The sequence below is a fragment of the Martes martes genome (assembly GCF_963455335.1).
Source record: "Martes martes genome assembly, chromosome: 12".
NCBI classification, from domain to species: domain Eukaryota; kingdom Metazoa; phylum Chordata; class Mammalia; order Carnivora; family Mustelidae; genus Martes; species Martes martes.
The window spans coordinates 93,184,823-93,206,665 of record NC_137900.1 but is presented as its reverse complement, the minus strand read 5'-3'; the positions used below and the strand labels follow the sequence as shown (position 1 = coordinate 93,206,665).

The window sequence follows — 21,843 nt, the reverse complement described above, 5'->3', positions numbered from 1 at the left end:
CTGGGAACCAGCAGTGCGGGCAACCTGCAAGAGGAGGGTGGGGGTCCCAGCTCCGGGCGCTCCGCCGGGGCCCACACGCGCAGCCGCCCACCCTGGGGGCTTGATCCTAGGAGGGCTGCCATGCAGCACCCGGAGGGCGCGCAGCTGGAAAGGCCGCTGCGGCCGGCAGGCCGGGGACCTGGCCACGCTTGTCCCACGTGGTCTCCAGCCCGCACCACAGGCAGCCCAGCACAAGCGCGTCCCTTCCAGGAAGCGTCTCCCCTCAGCCAGCTCTCTGCAGCAGGCTCCTGGGACCCCGACGCCACACAAACTGCTTTCAGAGGGGCTGTTCCCCAGCCGGCAGAGGTCGGGCCGACCGCCAGGGCAGAAGGCCCCCAGCCCCGCTCGTGCCAGGGAAAGCCCCAGGCCAATGCCTCGTCGGCTAGAGACGCTGGCTGCCAGGCGGAGGCAACAGCTAGGGAGAAGCCGGGCAGGCAGGGAAGGTCCAGACCAGGGCTCCGGGCTCCACCCCCCCAGGCAGCGCGTCTCACCGCACCGGCTCCCTGCCCGCGGGCTGGCCATCCTCTGTCCCTGGGCCTCCGGCGCATCCGAGTCCGGCAGGCGCGGACAGCCTGACACCCACCCCCCACCCCTGCGGGTCTCCGGGAGGACAGGGGCTGACATCACGCCTCCGGGAGCAGCCGGTTCTGGGCCCCCGATGGAACTGCACCCACCAGGGTCCCTGTCACGGTGGGCGTTTGAGAAAACTCAATGACGGAAACGTCACGTTGTGTTATCAGGAACTAGAAATCCGTAACAAAACGCTAACTGGAAAATCCCTGAACATTTGAAAATTACACAGAAACCTCTAAATAACCACACGTCCAAAGGCAGACACGAGCTGAAACAGCGCCCAGGCGCAAGCTGCAAAGCGAAAGCGCGGTCCCAGGGCTGCGCGGGGGGGGGGGGGGGGCACCCCCGCAGGTGGAGGGCACGGCGCCCAGGGGAGCGGGGACGCAGGAACAAAGCCTCTAGAACCAAGCGCCCTGAAAGGCTGCACACCAAGACCTGGGCTGAGCGTCCCTCAGAGCCGCGGCGGGGGCTGGGGCTTGGGCTCCTGCCAAGCAGCAGCCGCGAGGGAGGAAGGCGGGCTCGCCTGGGGCCGCTGCGGGATCTGTGGGCAGCCAGGCCGTCGCTGCCTCCAGGCGCCCACCTCGGTGGGCAGTGTGGTCCAGAAGGCAGCGTGGCGGGTCCACCCCAGTCCCCGTGGCCGCACCAAGACCAGCGGCCACCTGGGAGCTCACGGCAGGTCCCTCGGTCCAAGGCCCAAGAGTGTCTCGTGGAAAGGGCCCCCCACACCCAACATGGAGGCCTGGGGTTCAAGGGCCTCCTCAGACTCAGGGCCCAGCCAGCCAGCTCCAGACACGGCCGGAGGAGGCCCCAACCCTCTGCACACGCCCAGTCTCTCAGGACGACATCACAAGAGCCTGGGGCTTGCCTTTTAATAAAAAAATTAGCTATTCCTTTATTCCTTCAAACATCCCAATTTGTGCTCGAGGGCCAGCCAACCCCCGTGGTCGCACGGGCCCTGCTGGCGGAGCCTCCCCATCCTCCGGCTGCTTTGGCTGTTTCTCCAGAAGCGTCGGGGCGGGGCTCTCTGGGCGGGTGGGCTCACCAGGGTCCAGCACAGCTCCTGCCTCCTGGAACACAGAGATGCCCGGATGGTGGGGACCCCCAGACCTCAGCCAGACCCCACAGACGGCACTGTAGGGCAAGCAGCACAGGCCGGCACCGTGCCTCAGGGGGACACAGAACCAGGCTGGCTGCCCACCTGCGGTCCAGGCAGGGACCCTGCTGAGGGTGGGCCCGGGAGCCTGGGTGGGCTTCTCATGGGACATCCCCCACTGCCAGCCTCCCCTCTGTGGATCCATCTGCCCTAGTCCCAGACCCAGGACCTCTCCAGGCACGGCCCCCACTGTGCTCAGAGGAGCTGACTCCTACCTCTGGGGACCTGCAGACCTGGACGTCCTTCCCTCCATGGGATCTCCACCCCATGAACTCAACTAATCTGTGCTGAGTGCCTACTTGGTGCCTGCCATCCGCACACTGAGGCCCCAGCAGCACCAACCACATTACTGCCTACGTGGGCGCACATTCATACCACAGCTGACACTTATAAACCACATCAGGTGTAGAGAGGAGAGTACCATCAACACAGATGGGTGCTGGGACTGTGGCGCTGCCTCAAAAAAGCATGGATAGCGTCTCTGAGCAGCTGACCACTGAGCAGAGACGTGACTGGAATAAGGGAATGAGCCTTACAGACAGAGGAGAAAGATAAACAGCATAGCAGTGCAAAGGCCCTGAGGCACATGTGTGCTAGCAAGCAGGAAGCACCACAGCCGGAGGCGTGGAAACCAGTGGGAAAGGGGGGTTAGATGGCCCACCCCAGGGCCTCCAAGACCCCAGAGGCCTATATATACCCACACCCAACCTAACACCATCACACTTGATAGGAGCTCCAAAGGGCCAGCCTACCCTGCATCTGGGCAGCTGTTGGCTCCCACACGCCCAGAGCATGGCCACAGGGAAGGCCCGCGCTTACCCTGCGCTCACACCAGCCGCCTCCTCTTCCGGGTGTGCCAGGCATGCCGAGTTCTCAGCACATCAAGGTTGTCAAAACTGTCTAGGCAGGAAGAGTCAGAGCCCTGCCCAGGGTCTGGGGCTCCCTGTAACAGAACCCAGGCAGAGAGGGACAAGAGTGACTCCCAGCAGAACATGCCAGAGAGGAAGCTGTGTCTTGATACCGTGGCACCAGGGACACACGGCTTCCCAGACCTGTCCCTGTGGAGACATGGTGGCTTGCGGATGAATGGAGGCCACAGAAGTGTAGACATTGGCCCCCCCCCCCCCAACCGGGCATCCCCACCTGGGGACTCCAATTCCCTTGGTGACGCCAGAGAGCCAGCGTCCCATGTCCTGGTTCTCCCAGCCAGGCCAGCAGGGCAGTGCCGAGGAACACAGGTGGCTGCCAGCGGAGAGCCTGCAAGCAGGACAGGGGACAGGAAGCTCTCCCTCCCACAGGCCCAGCCCCAAACCCCCCTCTGCTGTCCTGATGGCACAAAGGTGAGTCCTAGCTGGAGACGGGGCACCAGCGACAGGAGACCCCACAGCCTCCCTGACATGGCACACAGTGAGAGGACGTAACTCCCCTGCTGGCCCCAGGAACAGGGTCAGAGGACACCTTGCCAGGAGCCCCGGGGCCACAACTTCCTGTGTTTGTCAGGCTTTTTGCCAGGGAATGAGGAAAGCAGTTGGCCTCCATGGCTCAGAAAGCTCTTCCGGGGCACACGGTGCCAGAGCTGGCAGCTGCAAGGATCTCGGTGTCCCCAGACGTGCAGGGCCACCTCTGCAGCGCTCGTGCCCCCGTGGAGGGTCTGAGTGCACATGGGGTGCCGGGACCCAAAATAACCCGCTCCCTCGGGCAGACTATTTGGGGGGGCCCCAAGAGGGGCCGAGGGGCCAGAGAGCTTCCTTCCTCTGTTTTCCACACCGGCTCAGGGCCTTGTCCGCAGACTGTGCAGGCCCGGAGTCCGCTTCCTCCTCCTCAGCAACCCGTGGGCCAGGACTCCCGACTGGGTGTGGGCGCTGCCGCTGGTGGCGGGGGTGGGGGGGGGGGCGGCGGCGCCCTGTGCCCACGGCCACCTACCTGAAGTCGGGGGGAGGCCGCCGGCCCGGCCCGAGGCCTCCCTGCGGGGCAGCCATCTGTGAGCTCCAGCTCCCCCAGGTCGCCCTCGCTCTCGGGCTCAGCCCTCGTGGCCACGGACAGGGTGGTGGGGACGCCGCGTGGAGACAGGGTGGCCAGGAGTGCGGGGAGGGTGAATGTGGCCAGGAAGCGTGCCTTCAGCAGCAGGTAGGCCGGGCTGTCCCGGAGCTGCTGGTGCACCTGTCCCAGCGAGGCCTGCAGGGCTCCGGCCGCCCCGCTGGACGTGAGGGAGGCGGCCCTCCGCTCCAAGGCCTCCTTGTGGAGCAGGAGTCCAGACAAGGCCCGGAGGCTGCACAAGGCGGGGGGCTGGTAGGGCAGCCTGGTCCCTAGCGGGGGCACGCACACCCCCTGCTGTCCCCTCAGCCACTCCCGCACGGCTGCCTTGCTCTCCTGGGACAGGAGGTCCAGGTCCAGGGTCCCCCTCTCAGCCCCAGGCCGGGGTGGGGGTGGCCTTTCCAGGCCCAGAGGCCCTGTGAGTCCCCCTGGCCCTGGGGACCCCAGGGTCCCTCCTGGGCCACTCCCGGGGCCAGTGCCCGCTTGCAGAGGTGGCCGGCCGCACGACGGGGATCTTGCTTCGGGGCGGTCTGCTGTAAAGGTCGTCTGAGAGAGTGTCCTGGGCACGGCTATTTCCCTGGCCACTTGGGCCTCTCCAGGGAAGGAAGACGCCCCACGGGCATGGGCCCCGTCACCGCCCACTTCCGCAGAACTCTGGGATTGGCAGGACCTCGGAACGGTGGAGAGGTCTGACTTAGAAGGAGGATCTGAGTCTGTGTCCACGTTGGCTGGGGGCTGCGAAGGGTGGCTCAGCCCAGGGGGCCTGGGGCCCTGGCCTGCCTGCATCCCAGGCAGGGTAGGCGGCAGGGGCACTGACAGTCCTTTGGGGTCAGAGGTCCCTGCTGGCCCAGGAAGGCCCACCACGGCTGGCACTGGGAGCAGTCCCTGGGCTGTGAGCACCCAGGTGACAGGCAGAGGGGTGCTGGCTGCCACGTGTGGCCCGCCCTTGTGCGTGGCCAGAGCTGGCATCAGGCCAAGGCGCTGGACAGGCAGCTGAACGGGGCTGGGGCTGGCAGGGAGGAAGAGTGGCACCTCCGGCAGGCCCTGCTTCCGGGATGCAGCGGGGGCCTGAGACTGTCCCAGGCCGCCCTGATGGCCGCTCACGAGGACCTGGCTGGGAATTGGAGCTCCGCAGGCCAAGACGGGCAGGGCGGAGCGCCGCTTGTCCTCAGCTGAAGCGCTCAGTCCTGTGGCTGCAGGGTCTGCGGCAGCCGGGCCCAAGGCTGCGGGGTTGGGGGTCGCCTCTGGGAGACGGGGCTGGAGCACCAGTGGCGAGGAGAGCAGCAGCTGTGGCGGGAGAGCCACGGGGCCTACGGCGGCCTTCCTGGCCCGGGCCTCTCGAAGCCGCTTCTCCCGCAGCAGCTCGGAGACAGTCTTGGGCTTGGGGCGGGGGCCGCACAGGGCTGGCACGGGCGCCTGCGGACCGGACTCGGCACGGCAGGGCCGCGACCCCCTGCTCCCTTTCTGGCTGGTGCTCGGCCTTGCAGCGTCCCGCACTGGCAGGTTGCAGAGGCTGCGGCCTGCGGGGGACACAGGACACGTGCAGGTGAGCTCCACGTGAGTGGACCGCGGACAGGCCTCCCAGATGTCCCAGCGGAGGGTGTGCAGGGAGGGTGGGCGGCTGCTGGGGGCACAGAGCAGGAGCCTTGGGAGTCTCATCCGCACGTTCCCAGACCTCCCGGAGCTCCTGCCGTGGCCAGGGCAGCAGGGCCCGCCGGGCACCGGCCAGCTTGTACTGCACACTGATGCCGGCCTTCAGCACCTCCAACACGACTGCTGGGCACCACCACCTGCCTCACGGGGTCTCCCCGGGCCCCAGACCCTTGCTCGATGCTGCTGGCGTGCGGAGCCTGGCGGCGGCCCGGGTGTTGGCTTATATGCAGGGAGGGTAGGAGCCTGAGCAGCTGCCTCGCCCGCTCCCGGCAGGCGCGCTACCGTTCCAGCCGTAGGACTCGGACAAGACCTGTCACCGAGGCCACGGCTGTGCTGCTCAGAGCGCGAGACACAACGCCCCTTCCCACTAGCCTAGGTGCTGAAGACAAGAGCGGCGACAGACGGTACCTGCAGCGTCCTGCGACGGCGACATCTGAAACACAAGAACCAGTGCTTCGGGAAGTCCCAGGCCCAGGCCCAGGCCCACTTCTCTACCCACAGCAAGACCTTCCTCCTGCCCTCACCTGCGACGGGAGCGGGGCCCCAGGCACCAAGGCCGGCCTCCCTCCTGCCCCACATCCTCTTACAGGAACCACCGGGTGAGCTCATCATGGTGGGGTCAGGGCTGTGTGGTCTGAGGGAGAAGCAGGAGCCTGGCTCTCCAGGCAGAACTCGGGGGCTCTGGGGCCTGGATGGGGCTCCAAAGGGCCAAGCCGGCCATTCTGTCATTCCCTTCAGTTGTGACTGGACCCAGGAACACGGCCTCTCGCTGACGGACCCCACACCTGGCATCCCACCCCAGCGGGGCCGATGCCCAGAGCAGTAGATGCCCAAGGGCTCGGAGGCCTCCACGCAGGCCTCCGGCGCTGGCTCTGCCCCTGCGGACGTGTCACGAAGCCCTCAGGACTCCAGGCAGACAAGGAGACACCTGCTAGGAGGGCTGGCACGAGGGGGCCAAGAGCCAGCAGGGCTGCTCTCAGGGACTGGCCCAGCCTCTAGGGAACCCGGGAACACGTCCCGTCTCTTACTTCCTGGTGTTGGGAAGGGAGGGAGGGGTGGCGCAAGCCAGGTGAGCCTGCGCCCGGTGCTCACCCCTGCTCCTCACCTGCGGAAGCCCAGGCGCTGGGTCCCGAGTGCCAGTCTGGAGCAGGGCAGGAGTCTGGGCCTTCCTCTCCCGAACGACCTCCATGCAGCCAGCAGTATCGATCTGGAGCAACTGAGGAACGGGTGGGATGCGCGCATGGCACATGCCGGACAAGAACCTGTCCCCCTTCCCCGTCCAGAACTGAGATGATGAGGGCGTCTGCAATTGAACTTGAGCCTGCTCTGACCACTGCTCAGGGCAGGTCCGGAGGCTGGCACAGCCCTTAAGACCACGACCCCTTCGCTCAGCCCCTGCCCGGCCTCAGGGCCTGGGGGCATCGGAGCAGAGCTCCCACCGGGCTGGGGCGTTCGTCCCCCAAGCATCCATTTACGCACTTCCCAGCACCCTGTTCCTTCTCCAGACGGAGTTTAACTGATGGTGGTAGAAACAGGGCTGCCCCTTCCACAGGGACCAGCCTGCCAAGCGTCACAGGCCACCAAAAGACCCTTTCAAGGGTCTGAACCTTCTGAGTTAGACCTCAAGGAGTGGGCCCACCTTCACCCAAGCAAGGCTCTGCCTCACTGGACTCCTCACCTGGACGAAGAGGGTGAACGCAGGGGTGCTGGCCAGCCGGGCTTCCTCCAACTGCCTCCTGATGCCATCGGCTGAGGAAACAAGGGCACGCACGTGTGGTTAGCAAGGCCCCTCTTCTCTGGCCCCAAAGAACCCTGCATCCATTTGCCACCACGCTCAGCCGGAAGGGCAGGAGCCCGGAGACCAGGCTGGCCCTGACTGGCCTTCGGAGCCCCCCAACACCGAGAACACGACGAGCTCTCCAGAATCCTGCACGTGGGCACCGTGCACCCAAGCCTCGAGAAGACCCTAGCTGAGACCCGAATGCTGGTCGCTCCCAGACCATCTTCCCTGGGCTAGTCAGGTCGGAGACAAAACCCACTCACCCCTCCGAGGGGACTTCCCCATGCACCCCCCTGCCCCAGCAGAGCGACCCTGTGTCTGCCCTGTGTCTCCCCACTCCCGGGCCCCACAGGAGGCTCTCAGCGGAGCCCAGGGGCAATACCTCGGGTGTGTACGGTGGCAGGCCTCCGGGGGGAGCACGGCAGGACAACATCACCCACCCACGGGCTCACGGCCAACAGAAGTTGACGCTCAAGGAGCCTCCTCTGTAGGGCGTGTCCCCGCCACCGCCGCCTGCTCCCAATCGTCCTGTGCCACAGCTGCCGTACAGGGGGCCCGGCCACACCGTCACTGGCGCTGGTCCCCAGGGATGAGTTGAGCAAGCGCGGCTGCCTCAGTTTCTCCTGAGGAAGGAAGACAGGCACCTGGGCTTCCCAGCCAGGCTTGGCTCCTGGACTGCCTATGCCACACCCCCTTCTCCCTGGACCGGGGAGGGGCCCTGGGCCGCCAGGGCAGTGGCGGTGGGGGCCAGCCCCTACCAGCGTCTGGCGCCGGCGGGCCGTGTTGGTCCTGAGCACCCGCAGCACAGTCTCCAGCGGCACCTTCAGCAGACGACTCCCGCTCTGACGGACAGATGGCGTGAGGCTGGACCCGTGGGGAGCACAGGGCCTGCAGGGGCAGCGTGCACACCCCCGCACCCAGATCCCAGCGCGGAGTGGTGGGAAGTGTCCTGAAGCAAGGTGGCCTCGGCGGGCCCCAAAGGCCTGGCGCTCACGTGCCTGCCGGGCTCAGCTGCAGCCAGCACCGGCAGAGGTCCCTGCTCCTCCAGCTGGCGCCCCTTGCCGATGGCACCACGGGAGCCTGATGGTCACAGACGTGGCAGAGAAACCACGCACAGCGGGGACTGGTGCATACACTCTGTCCAGATGCCTGGACAGCCTGCCGTCCCCTCAGGTGCCACCTAGTGGAGTCTCCGACCTCTCCCAGCACACGCAGCCTGCTCACCGCAACCCCGTACGCAGCCAGAGCCAGGCAGGCGGCCAGGGCTCCGACACGGCGGATACTGACCGGACGGGCGTACAGGGGGTTGGACGAGGTGGGCCCATGCAAGTGGACCGTGGGACCCTGCACAGGAGAGGTGTCTGGCCTTTTGCAAGCCAGGAGGATACCCCCTGCTTGCTGCCCTCTGCCCCACCCCGCTGCTGCTCGGGGACAGAAACGGCTCCAAGTCCACGGGCCCACCAGGCCGTACCCTCAGCAGCTCTCCTGCTCGGCTTGCAAAGCAAACCCATGGGGAAACAGAGGCGGCTGCTCTGGATGTGACTCTCCCGAGATAGCCAGAAGCGAGCGCTCTATCGAGCCAGGGTGTCCGCTCTGCCGCACCCAGGAAGGCCACCGACGTGAGGTCAGACTGGCCTGCGGTGCCTCGGCTCTAGCTTCGCGACCCCAGAGCAGCAAGGTGGGACGTGGCACCAGGGCCCATGGCCTACCTTGTCTGCTGGCTCCTCTGAGTTTGAGACGTGAGTGTCCACTGAGTCTGGGCACCCGATGCCTCTTGTGCTGTTGCTGTGGGTCCTGGAGGGAGTGTCTGCCTGGCCCGCCTCCTCGGTGGGGCGACCGGCTCTGCTGCTCTCCTGAGCCTCGCTGAAGCCCCTGGGAGGGCGGGGGGAGGCAGCACGGCGTCCTGGCCAGCCCTGGGCTCCCCCTCCACACGGCTCACCAGTGCTCTGCCTGGCAGGCACCCACAGGTCCATGTCCGGCACGGTGTGCTGGGCCGATGGGAGCTCCTGGCCACCCGCCTGGGCCTCCGGGGCTTCCCCTGGCTCCGAGTCTTCACTGTCCCAGCTGCTGCTGCTGCCGCTGCCTCCGCCCTCGCCACCGCTGTCCCCGCTGCTGCTGTCCCCGCTGCTGGAGCTCCACCGCACACTGCGAAGGGGCCTCCGTCTCCTCCTCCCCCGACTCTGCTTCTTCTGTGGGGAAAGGCTACTTGGAGGCCTCGGCTGCCCAGGACTCACGGACCAGGGGCGACCGGCAGGCAGGCTAGCCCTTTGGGGAGAGAGCCCAAGCAGTGCTGGGACACGGAGCACCGGGAGCACAGGCCCCCGGCCCCTGACTGATTTGAGGGGACAGCAGCTGTCGGGAGAGGCCAGGGCTCTCTGCCCTCGGCTTCTGGGAAGAAGAGACGCCAGGACCGGAAACCAGATGTGCCCCCTCCTCTCGCCGCTCGGCAGCGCGCTCGGCCCCGCGGCGGCAGGGCTTTCGGACGGGCCCCGGCGGAGACGCACCCTGACCATGACCTTCCACTTGCTCAGACACTGCGAGCCCGTCCGATGCGGCAGCTCAGAAGCTATCCTGGCCCAGCGACCTGCAAAGCACAACAACGTGGAAGTTGCTTCCCGCATCTTTGATGACGAGTTCACAGGCTGAGCGAGAGGCTCTTCTCGCACGCGTGCCGCCTCTGTACGAGGCCTGCGTCGCGTTCCCTGAGAAGATACGCCCATGGCGCACGGCTCCCCGCGGGAAAGCAGTTTCCGAACGGCGGCGCACAGCGAGGCCTTTAGAAAGACTTGAAGGGACGCACGACGAGAAGCAAGAACCCATCTGCGTTTATGTGAAGGCGGCCCCTGCCTATCTGCGTCTACACCAGCGTGTACACCAGCGTCTACACCAAACGCTGCAAGTTATTCTCTTCCCGACAACACAGGCAGGAGAACACGGTGCCTTGTCTTTAGGGCAGTGGGACGCCGTGCCATAGTCAGGATTCCGCGTGTGCCTGAACCCGGCAACCCCACATCCCGGGTCTGTTCCTAAGGAAATGCCGCAAACAGGGAGCAAACTCAGGCCGGCTCTGGGGCCGAAACGAGAAACCATGGAAATGTGCGTCAGCGGCTGCGCAGCTGAGGCCGTTCTGGGGTCTTCCTCAGGAAGACAGGACGCGCTGTCGACAACGGCGGGAAGGCACAAGACGCGTGAAGACACAAGGTTCACAATGGACGACGCAACGCTACGTCGTAAAGCGGCAAACAGCGGAACCCGTGAGCTCACGCCGATTGACTCAGCTTTACGAAGCTGCCCCAGAAACGGGCCCAGGGTGGGTCAGGCAGGCGTGCGCAGCCGGGAGCAGCCGTCTCCAGGGGAGGAGTGGAGCCAAGGCGCCCCCGAACCTTCCATCCCGACCACGCGTCAGCGCACAAGGGGAAAGAGCCGCTGCCCCAAGCTGGGGAGACACTGGGAACAGGGAGGGGGCTGGTATCGCCACGAGCCGCGGTCCCGGGGACCCCGGGCGGCAGGGCCAGGACTCACCGACGCCGTGCTTGTCGATCAGCTCGAGCAGCTTCCCCTCCTCGCCCGCGGCCCACCGGCCCTTCTTCAAGCCAACCTGCAGCCGCCGCACGTACCTGGGGGCAGCAGAGACACGGGGGCATTTTGGGCGCCACAATGCCCTCCTGCAGCTGTCCCCGCTCCCACGGCCGTCCCCGTGCCGGCAAGGGCTCTGGGACCCGGTACCAAAAGCTCAGGACTGAACAGAAAATTCAGATGAACTGAATTCCATCAACATTAAAACCTTTCAGTGCGTCTATAGGATGCCATCGGGAAAGCCGCGCCGACGTGGCTTTGAATGAGGGACCTGTAACCGAGCACGTATCCACGCACACAAACCCATGACACACGGACAACGTGCTTTCGTGACCGGGCGGGAGGGCATAGATGGGCGTTTCTCCAGAGTAGACATGCAAAGGGCCAGTCCACACACCAACGCTCAACGCCAGGGGCCGCCAACAGAAGCCACTGAGACGCCACCTGCCACCCTGCGCCGGCGGGGGCTGCCGGGGGTGCCGAGCTCCCGGAGCCTCCCATGGGGACACTGCTGTGGGAGACCAGGGCAGCCCCGTGTGTCCCGGAAACCCCCCTCGCAGGCACACACCCAGGAGTGACCAGCATGCCCGTCCACACAGATGCTTGTGCACGTGCTCACGTCACCAAGGTGTGCCCACAGGGGGAGCGTGTCAGGACTTTGTCGTCCACGTCTCTTTTTAATCCCCTCTACACCCAACGTGGGGCTCAAACCCACGGCCCCAAGATCAAGAGTCACACATTCCACCGACCGCACCAACCAGGAGCCCGCCCTGGGTTTCGTTGTTAAGGCCAAGCAGTACCCTACCGTCCATCCAGCATGAAAGCGACTTTTGTCATTGACCTGCCCCCCCCAACTGACACCCCCTTCCCGCGTGTGGCCGCTGTGAGTGGCGCGGCTCTGACGACATGTGGGCAGGTGCCCGGTTCCAGCGGCCGAGCGGGGGCTCAGCCAGCTCCCCGAGGAAACTCACGCTGTCCTCCGTAGGTGCGGCTCTGCGCCCTCGTCTACACCCGCCCCCCGGCGCAGTCTTAAAGCGCCCGTCCCGAGGTGCGCAAGGTGCCGGCTCGCTGCTGCTCTGGTGTTTCCGCAGCAACTGAGGCCGCCGAGCCTGGTCTCCTGTGCTCTCCGGAGAAGGCTCGGCTTGAGCCCTCAATTGTTTGTTGTTGGGAAACAGCATTTCCCTGGGGCCGGTCACATGCTCTGAAGGTGTCTGGGGTGACAGCCACACAGCTCACCGATGACAGTGACCCCCCGACCACACCCCTCGTGGGAACATGTTGTACGACACGTGAACTATGTCATTAGAAACCATAACAAAAAGCCAGGCTGAGGAAAGGAGGTCGCCCAGGTGGCCTTCCAGAGACCTCGCAGTCAGGGATCTGGAAAACGAACTTGAGCCACAGGCTCAAGGGAACGTCCCCGGGCCACCGTGGCTTGTGCCTCTACAAAAGCCTGGTTCGAAAAAACAGGGATCCTGCTGCGTGACCAGCCACCCCGGGTACGCAGGGCTCCCACGACCACCCCAGCCTCCACCAACACCATCTGGGCCCACAGATGGCTCACCCCCCACTCCTGGCCTCCCCGGAAGCGACCCCAGCAAGGCCTCCCTCCCCAGCGAGGTCCAACTCACCGGTCTCGGCACTGGGCATCGCTCCTACCTGGCACCTCTTCCCGGATTTTAAACCAGTCCTGCTGCCCGTACTTGGCAACTGCTTGAAGCAGCTTCTGCAGGACAGGACGGGAAACACGTGAGCCTCTACAGGTCACCGCGAGCTCCCCAGGCCGCATCAGTCCGTTTTGGCAGGGATGGCGGGCGCTAGGCTCACATCCCGGGGGACGGCTCCCCTTGGCTTCTGCGGCCGTCCACTCACCGCGTCTTCCTCAGGGGCCCAGAACCCCTTCTTCAGGCTGGGGTCCAAGCTCTTGGTCCACCGATAGATGAGCTGCATGGAGTCTCTCCCTTCCATGTAGTAGACAACTGGGGACAGAGGGGCCCCGCGGTGCGGAGGGTGGGTGACCCCAGACGTTCCCCTCCAGCCCCACCAGCCGGTCGTGACCGTGCTGCCTCCGCCCGGGCGGGCACTCACTCCTCCGGTAGGGGATGTGGCTGCCGACGCGCATCTCCTGGACGAGCTGGGTGAGCAGGCGGTCCTCCTCGCGCGTCCACTCCTTGCGCTTCAGGGCCTTGTTGTGCTGCTGGTACTTCTGCAGGCACTGGAAGGCGCTGCGGTTGGTCTTCCCGAGACCCCAGAACAGAGCAGAGTGGGCGTCACTGGCGCGCACCCCCTGCAGAGCGGTGAGCTAGCTGCTCCCACCAGACCCCGCGGGGACAGCGGAGGGCCTGAGGCCAGAAGGCCACGAAGCACCAGTCTGCGCGCGCAGACACACAGCGCGTCCTGAAAGCCCGGGACGCTGCATCCACGTGACCCCAAAGCGACACTGGGCTCCTCAGGGAAACGGCCCCTTCCACAGCTGGGGGCGGAGCCTCCCGCAGAGCACGTGCCTCTGACACCGCGGGGGCTCGCTGCTGCCCTAAGCTGGGCCCCGACCGGCCTCCCTGAATCCTCTGTACAGGGCGGCTGAACGGTGCCTGCATGTCGGGGGTGGGGGTGGACACCGTCCTAGGACAGCTCCGGGGAGGACTGCAGCCTGGCCCCCACACGTGCGCCCGCTCGGCTCGTGAGCCGCCGATGTCCACGGCAGACGTGGGGCCCAAGCCTGTCCCCTCACTCGTGCCCCGATGGGAAAACCAGTGCCTCGATTTGAACTCTTTTCTCCTAAAGAAAACCCTTGGGGAGCAGAGAACACATACAGCTGGACACGTGCAGCCCGCAGGCCCAGGAGGTTTGGGTGTGGGGGATGCCTTTTAGGAAACGAAGCCAAGAGCGCGGTCCCAGAAAGACTGGGGCGGCTGGCCGTCGTGAAGACGGAGACCTGCTAGCCATGGAAGACAAGGTCAGGGCAGTGAGAAGATGAACCGCGCAGAAAAAAACCCGCAGAAGCCTGTGATTCCGAATGCACAGGATGGTCTTTAAAGCTCATCAGAAAACCATGAAAAATAAACCAAACATCTCCATGGACACCAGGCCAGCAATGACACGCGGGCGAGAACGAAAGCGTCATGTGTTCGGCAACACAGAGTCTCAGAGGCGAATGTGACGCCGCCATGCGCCCGTGAGGACGGCCACGTCTGGAGCCCAGACGCCGCCACACGCTGGGGACGATGCGGGGCAGCAGGACCCTCGTTTGTGGCTGGGGGTCACGGCATGGGGCGGCCACTGTGGAGGACAGAACCAGACGTCCTCTCAGCACACGACGGCTCCTTGGCGTTTACCCGGAGGGCCGAACACTCACGTCCCCGCAAATGCCTGCGCACAGACCTCAACAGCAGCTTCCCAGCCGCCGGATCCCAAGCGTAACCAAGATGCCCTCAGCAGGCGGAGGGACAAAGCGAGGTCCATCCGGAAAACAGCGTGTTATTAGCACTAAAGCAGCACGAGCGGCCAAGCCAGGAGAGGGCCCGGAGGCACCTGCACTCCCGAGAGGACGCGGCCGTCCGGACAGGCCGCACGCGGCAGGACCCCAGCTCCGGGCCGTCCCGGGAGAGGCCGGCAGGGCACCCGAGTGTGCGAGGCCGCCCCGCAGACGCGTGTCCCCGCGCCCTGCCCGCGCCCACACAGGGCACCCTGCCCGCAAGACCACCCGACGGCTACGGTGGGCTTCGGGTGCCGGCGCGTCAGCACAGGCCGGTCCCGGGTTAAACAGAAGCGCCGTTCTGGCAGGGACGCCGATGGCGGGGGCGATGGACAGACGTACGGGGAGTTTCCGTGCCTTCCTCTCAGTTTACTGTGAACCAACGTGGCTCTCGACCAATGTGCTAAATAAAACCCCCAAAACTAAAAAGACTAACAATGACTTTAAGCCTGGCTTACTGAGGGTACACAGCCTAAGTGTGCGTGTGCCAGGTTCCTCGGCGGCTCCGTGTGTGGAGCGGGGCCAGCAGACACGGTGGCGGGGGACGGACCGTGCCTTTCTGATGCTGGCACGGTGCTCTGGCCGAACTCAGCAGGACAGACGGGCCATCTGCCACCCTCGGGGTCTACACTGGTTTCTGGCTTTGGTTCACTTTAGCTCAGTTCGCGGCGATCGTGTGCCTGTCCGTGGCAGTGACCGGTTCCAACACAGGGCTGCACGCCTCAGCCTCCCGGGCCGCGCGCCCCTGAAACTCAAACCAGGGCACAGCCTGGAGGATTCCCGAGACGCCTGAGCGCGTGTGAGAGAAGCACCTCCCTACGCTAAGGCCCACGGAAGTGGCGAGAGTCACAGAGAGCCGTTCTCAGCGCGGCAAGCCTCCAACACCTGCACGGCGGAGACAGGGGCCGAGCGAAGCCCTCGGTCCTCACCTTAGAAACAGCACAAGAGCCCAGAGAAAACCGGGAAAAGCGTCCCTGTCAGACCCATCAGCACCAACTCCTGAGCTGGACAGAAACGAGGCAGGCTCCAGAAGGAAGCCAGGGACAGGCCTTGGGAGGGAGGGGAGGCCAGGTGAGCACTCGGAGACCGGAGGCTGAGGAACCGGAACCTTCCAGAGACTCAGCCCAGAGAGTGGTGGAGCGGCCGTGCTCCCTGCCAGCCACACCCTCAGGAGCGGCAAGATGAAGACATGTGCAGCCCCCAGCGCTGGGCTGTGACCTGGGGCCCGTGGCAACCCCAAGCCCGCCCAGCCTCCCAGACCTGCACCCGAGGCCCCTCCAGTCCTCACCCCCAGCTCCCCGGCGATCTTCTGCCACTGCAGGTGGCCGTGCTGGGCCGCAATGGCTTTCAGCCGGTCCACCTCCTGCTCGCTCCACTCCTGCTTGTTGATGCTCGGATGCTCCCAGTTCTGCCAGAACTTCCGGATCTCCTCCGCACTGCGGCCACCCTCGAACTGCACCGGCAGAGAAACCCAACCTGTAGGGGCCATCGCTCACAGACAGCTGGCGGCTCGGCACCCGGGAAGAAATGGGATCCCTGTCCAGGTTGCCAGGACTCACACAGCCAGAAATGGGGGTTTGGCTCCAAGCATAAAGCCTGAACCTTCCCACTCGTCCATCTCGGAAAAGACAGCACACCCCAGTGGCGCGGGCCTGAAGTGCGGCTGCCCAGACATCTCTTGGCAGGTGCGGCCACCGGGGACATAGCCTGACTGCCTGAATCGGACCTTACCGATCCCAGCCCCTGCCCTCAGCTGCCAGGAGGGCCGTGAGCCATCGGCCCAGTGTTGTCCCGACTTACATTAACATTGGAAATCTTCTCCCAGTCGTGGCTGTCCAGCCTGTTCCCCAGCAAGGCCTCCTCTGGGAGTTGCCTGGAAGAAGGGACAGGCTGCCAGGGTCATGCCAAGCCTTCCGTACCTCTCCGCAGGCCACACCCTCCCTGTAAGACCCAGCTCACCGGATCTCCCGGACCTCCCTCTCTGCCTCCTTGCTCTGCTTCTCCAGGACCTGCCGCTCCTCCTCGCTTGTCACCCTACTCCGTTTCTGGTGCAAGTACTCGAGCCTACAGGGCAAGCAGACACACCAGGGTCACCCATGTCACGGCCGCACTCGGGGAGGTAGGGGTGGGTGTGCTGGGGCCAGCGTGGCTTCCCCGAGGACCCCAGCACGTGCGTCCCTGCACAGAATAAACCCACGTGTCAGGGAGCAGATGCCGAAGCCTGGCTCCAACCCCAAGCAGAAGGCCGCCCACGGGAATCAGCAACGATCGCTCTCCTGGCTGTCACCATGGTCGCATTAGGCACAGACAGTAATGACTACTGGTCCAGCGTCCCAACTGCCCGCCTTGGGCCCAGTATGCAGGGAGGTGTTCTGCAAGCAGCCCGGCGACAAGCCAAAGCCTACTTAAGCCTGTGGTCGCCCCTTCTGGAGGCCAGGGAGGAGGAACCCATCCCTGAAAACAAATCCTGACCCACACACCAAGCCGTGACACCAGAGGCAGCCCCTGGGACCCCTGGCCCAGCCACAAGTGCATGTGACGTAGTCACACGCCGTCACACCAGCACAACATAAAAAGACCGTCTCGCGAACGCTCCGCGTTCAGAGCAGAGAAACTGCCCCAGTAACACGACTGAATGCGGCCGCCGGGCCTGCCCGGTTCTCGCACACCCGACCTCGAGCCCAGGGCCCTCTTTGGGGAAAAGTCCCAGGGATCAGCGCCTCTCCTGCTGCAAGTGGAGGGCGCAGCCACACCGAGTAGCTGTCACCAACGTCCAGCCCGGACCGCCCCGCTCACCAGGGAGGCTGGTGGCCGCAGCCGCGCACACTTACTTCAGTAGCTTGGGCTGGAGCAGGCGCCGCAGGCGGCCGCTGACCACTGACCCTCGGAGCAAGGCCTTTTCCCAGTTCTTCCCTGACAAGACACAAGGGCGTCGGCAGCGCCTTCCCCTACCCTGATGCGAGCATGTGGTGGGCACGCCACCAGGCCAGGACCACGGGGTGGGCAGGGGGCCGGCTGCGGGCAGGTGGCCCTCTGTCCAGGGAGCTGGACGCCTTGGGCCGCGCTCACAGCCGGGCCTTCAGAAAGGGAGACCAGACGGTGAGCCGTAGGGATGCAGATCCCCACACGGCGCGAGCCGGGCGGGGGCGTTGAGGGGCCGGTCCCAGGGGTGAGGGCTCGAAAGAGCCCACAGCACAGCAGGAGAGCATCTGAGGAGAGGCAGGGCTGTGGTGCTGAGGCCCGGCCCGGGCACGTACATTTAGTCACCAGGAGCTCCTCGAAGGCCTTGATGCCCTGGGCGGCCCTCTCCCGCGTCTCTTCGTTGGCGGGAGGCCCCTGCCCGATAAAGCACTGTCACGTCGTGGCCAGGACCCGGGTACATTCACCTTACGGGCTGAGCGTGTTGCTCTGGGCCCCACTAGGACCCTGGAGCCTTTCCCTCGGCCTCCTCGAGCAGCTTGGCCACGTGGGAGACCCGGCACCAGACACCTGGGCCCAGAGCTGCTCCCTAGGGAGTGGCTGGGGGCCGGGAGGCGTGTGGGGCGGGCTCGGTGGCTCCACAGGACCTCGCTACCAGGCCGGCACGACTCGGCCAAGCTGCCCCGCCCATGGTGCCACCTCTTACGGAAACGTCCCCGGGGATGATCTGTGAAGCTAAGGTTAGCAGGCCACACTCCAGGGCCGGAGACCCTTTCACCACCAGCAACCGAAAAGAGTTTAAGGAGACCGGAGAGTATCATGCTGGACAGTCCCAGGGAATTCCCAACACCCACAGGAGGCGTGGAGACGAGAGCTCCTTCCCATGCAGCCTGCCGCCCACCCCCAACCTCCCTGATGAGAGCAGGGCCCCTGCTACTCACCACTCCGGTCACCCTGTCCTTGAAGTAGGGCTTCATGAAGTGCCCTATGTACAGACTCGGGGGCAGGCTCTTGCCGTCCTTCGCCTTGGGGCCTTTGGACCCTGCCAGGTCACACATGATCTCCTCCTGCGGCAGATACAAGGGGCCCCCTGGGGTCAGGCGGCAGCGACTCCCTTTGCGGATGAGAGGACTTGGGCAGTCAGGGAGCACAGCTCAAAGCCCTGGTTCTGGGGTGTCTGGCCAGGGGCGTTCTGAGGGCCTGGCCCTGTCCTACCTGCTGCTCCCGGTTCTGGGCCAGCAGGAGGCTGACCTCCGCCAGCCTCTCCTGGATGACCTCCTGGTAGACCATGTTCAACTGCAGGCAGGTCTCTGGGTCTTCGGGGAGGGTCTTGTCCTTGGGGTCGTCCTCACCATTGCTGGCCTCACCCCACCGCTCCTCTTCCTGGTTACGAGGGAAACTGCTGCTGAGGAAGGAGGCACACAGACGCCGCCCCCGACCCCCCAGCCCGGGACCCAAGGCAGCGCAACGAGCCTCTGAGCTCATGCTGTGGTCCCGGGACTAGCAGGAGACCGCCGATGTGGGACTGTGTCCAGCGTGCGCACATTCCGTAACTTCAGACAGAGAAAAGAAACATCTGGGAATATGTCTCGGGTGGGAACGTACGAGGAGCTAAATACCGTCCTCTTTCCACAATAAACGTTTCTACGGCACTCAAGGCTCAGAACAGGCTCGTGTGCCCGTGTCACCGCCAGGGGACAACACGTGTGAGGATGGCCAGCAGGACTAAAACCCAGGAACGATCCACAGGACCTTCGGGCGAGGAACTACAGTGAATCTACGCCAAGGACACTATCCTGCTGTTAAAAACTGGAATTGATTCCGCACTTACTGCCTTCGTGAGAGAACACGCGACAAACTGTAAAAACTCTCCAAATTAACGTGCGATCCTAACGTAAACAAAAGTAGCACTAAAAACCAGCCTGACTGAGGGACTACGTGCCAGGCACCGTCCTGGGACTGACTTATGCTGTGACTGCCCCACTGTACACTGGAAACTGGGGCACAGACAAGCAAGCCACAGGAGCCAGACCCGGGCGGCAAGCACACCCGAAACCTCCCACGTGTGGCGCCACGCCCACGCCCACACACATCAGGAAGCTCGGGAGAGCCAGGAGACGTGAACGCCGAGCCTCAGACGAAGGTCATCCTGGAGCAATTTCAATTTTGGCAACAAATACTTGGGGACACGTCGCCGGCAATAACAAGGACACGGAAAACCTGAAACGCGCTCCGAGCACCCCCCTTGGTCTTGGGTGCACTGGCAGGGGTGGCGTCTGCCTCGGTGGGCACCGCAGCCAGCTCAGGGCAGTAGTTACCGAGCCTGGGGATCCCGCAGCCTCCGAGTCCTCGTCTGGCAGCGAATCTGTGGGAACACAAAAACACTGTGCAGGTGACGGCGACGGGAGCCCACAGCCACCACAGAAACGACCCGCAGGTGCAGCACAGGGTCGCTTCCTGATGGCCACCGGCAAGGGAAGAGCTGAAGAGCCTCGGGACAGAAGGGCACCTACATCCCCAGCAGCCGGCAGCTGAGCGCTATTCACCGGCAGGCAAGACAGGCCCCGAACCGAGGGCAGGGCCAGCCAGAGAGGGCAGACGCACCAGGACCACGCGGGGAGCCCTTGCAGGAGCCAGCCCCATCCTGGGGGTGCTGGAGTTAGTTGGGGGCAGGGGCAGGGCTGAGACCCTGGAGGAGTCGGAAACTCTGCAGAACAGCCTCAGAGCTGCCCCCGAGGCTGGGGAGAGGCCTGAGGGCCCAGTTTCTCCTAGACTCTGACCCCGAGAGCAGCTCCGGGCCCAGGGAAGCACCGAGGACAGCACGTGGGGGTGGCTCTCAGCTGTCCAGCATGATGGCCGCTGACAAGCTGACCCCTGCAACCTTCCAACCGCTGAGAGGACAGCCGGCCGCCCTCACCGGACAGCGCGCTCACTCCTGGTCCTCTGAGGACCAGCACTAACAACTGCCTCGGGGAATAAAGGCCGAGGCCAGCGTGGCTGAGCACTGCACTGGCCTGGAAGGGACCGGATGGGCTCCAGCCGCAGCCCGTGAGAGCTCACCTGCATCGGAATCCAAGCCCAGGGTGGATGCTGAGACCCCCACTCCGACGCCGGAGGAGCTGGGGTCCAGGATCCGCTCGAGCTCTGCAATCTCCTTCGCTATCTTCTCTCTTTCCGCGTCAACATCCATGACCTCGACCTGCCACGGGCACAGGCCCCAAGACTTCAGAGACATGCCAGCCGCGGGGGGGACAACAGAAGCCCGGCCAGAGCAGGCGGTCTGGCCGGGATGTGGAGCCTGGACCGTGGTTGGACGCCCCCACACCCCACAAGCACCCGCTGCGGCTCCCCGGGCGCTGAGGCCCTGCGCACGCGGCCGGCCCGCTCGGAGGCTGTGACCAGCGGGCGGCAGGGGCGCGGACACCGGCAGGGCCGCAGAGCCCGTCTTCCCGCGGCCGCACGGGCAGCGGGGCCGACACGGCAGGCTGCGGACGCCGGGTCACCACGGCACAGGGGCGAGGCCCCGGCGCGCAGCACAGGCACGGCCGGCCCCGGGGGGCACGCGGCAGGGCCCCCGCACCCACAGGGCGCCCGCGGGACCTGCTCCTTGAAGCACCTCCCGTGCGGGGGGCCGGGCAGGGAGGAGGGTCCCGCGGCTTCCCGAGCGCGGCCCGACCCAGGAGCCGGGGGCCAGGGAGCCCGACCGGCCGCGAGCGCGGCTGCCGCCTCCGCCGCGGCGCGGCAGCGGCCCCGGCTCCGCGCCTCCCGCCCCGCCCGGGCCCCTCCCCGGCGACGGCCCCGCCGGCCTCACCGCCGACCCCACAGGGCTCACCGCCGACCCCACGGGCCTCACCGCCAACCTCGCCCTCCGCGGCGCCGCCGCCCCCCACACTTCCGGCGACCGCGAGACCGGAAGTCCCGCCCCGCGGCCGCAGCGCGGGGCACGCCGGGCCGGGGCCGGGAGGTGCTGCCCCCGCGCGGCCGCCCTCGGGACTGCGGAGCGCCGGCCCGGGGCGGGGCTGGTGGGCGGGGCTGGTGGGCGGGGCTGGACCTCCGCCTCTTCCCCGCGCGGTGACCTCGGTCGCCGGACCCCGCTCGTCTCCGCCTGTGCTAACTCTCTCCGGGTCTGTTGTTCGCTCCGGCGAGCAAAGCGGACAGGTGCTCCGCGCCGCGGCGGCCAGGGCCGGAGCCCGCCTCACCACCCGCCCCCAACCTCGGGGCCCCGCGCGGACCTCTAGGCCGTCGGGGGGCGGCCCGAGCCCGGCGCGGCCCGCCGGCAGTGGCTCCTCCTGGGGGCGTGCGCCGGGCGTGCGCGGGGGCAGGGCGGGGGCGCCGCGCCCCGTCTGAGGGGCGTCTCCGGGGCTCGGCAGGGGCCGCGGGAAACCAGGAGCGCGCCTTCCCCTGGTGTCAGGGTCAGGGTCGGGGACGCCCCGGAGAGCCAGACCGGACGAACGGGCCGCCGCGCGACGCTGGAAGTCCTGAGGCGGCGCTGGCTGTGCGCACAAGTAACCTCCGGCCGGGAGCACTGCGGGAGGAAGCTCCGCGCTCCCCGCGGCCCCTCTGCCTGCCCTTGCAGGGGGCAGAGGTCAGGGCCGGCTTTTCGCAGCGCCCCAGCCCCTTGCACACCCAGAGGAGAACCTC

At 66.0% G+C, this 21,843-nt stretch overlaps 1 protein-coding gene across 3 annotated transcripts; it reads right to left on the bottom strand.

Moving 5' to 3' along the window:
- Positions 1–1,473: 1,473 nt before the first annotated feature.
- SNAPC4 (small nuclear RNA activating complex polypeptide 4) lies at positions 1,474–21,093 on the bottom strand. 3 transcript variants are annotated; one of them, XR_013967722.1, is made up of 24 exons: positions 21,035–21,093; positions 20,263–20,401; positions 19,521–19,567; positions 18,418–18,585; positions 18,144–18,269; positions 17,541–17,619; positions 17,115–17,196; positions 16,243–16,347; positions 16,084–16,156; positions 15,572–15,736; positions 12,897–13,044; positions 12,681–12,787; positions 12,440–12,534; positions 10,755–10,849; positions 9,737–9,816; positions 8,942–9,421; positions 7,991–8,074; positions 7,615–7,855; positions 7,131–7,201; positions 6,558–6,668; positions 5,861–5,885; positions 3,689–5,319; positions 2,585–3,022; positions 1,474–1,679 (listed from the first exon to the last, which is right to left on the bottom strand). XR_013967722.1 is itself a non-coding variant. In XM_080819562.1 (24 exons), the coding sequence occupies exons 2-23, from the start codon at positions 20,390–20,392 to the stop codon at positions 2,592–2,594; spliced, it is 4,260 nt and encodes a 1,419-aa protein (XP_080675688.1). In that variant the 5' UTR covers positions 20,393–20,401; positions 21,035–21,093; the 3' UTR covers positions 1,474–1,679; positions 2,585–2,591. The 3 variants fall into 3 exon arrangements, 1 of the variants encoding a protein (XP_080675688.1); XR_013967723.1 differs by having other exon boundaries at positions 21,056–21,074; XM_080819562.1 differs by having other exon boundaries at positions 2,585–2,708.
- Between the last annotated feature and the right edge of the window lie 750 nt (positions 21,094–21,843).

What these genes read in the sequence shown, in the direction of transcription:
- SNAPC4 (XM_080819562.1), bottom strand. Translation starts at nt 20,392, where the DNA reads ATGGATGTTGACGCGGAAAGAGAGAAGATAGCGAAGGAGATTGCAGAG. An exon ending in GGGCCCCTGAGGAAGACGCG is followed by an intron (nt 12,535 to 12,680) that starts GTGAGTGGACGG and finishes CCTGTCCTGCAG; the next exon opens with AAGCTGCTTCAAGCAGTTGC. An exon ending in CGTTCACCCTCTTCGTCCAG is followed by an intron (nt 6,669 to 7,130) that starts GTGAGGAGTCCA and finishes CCCGTTCCTCAG; the next exon opens with TTGCTCCAGATCGATACTGC.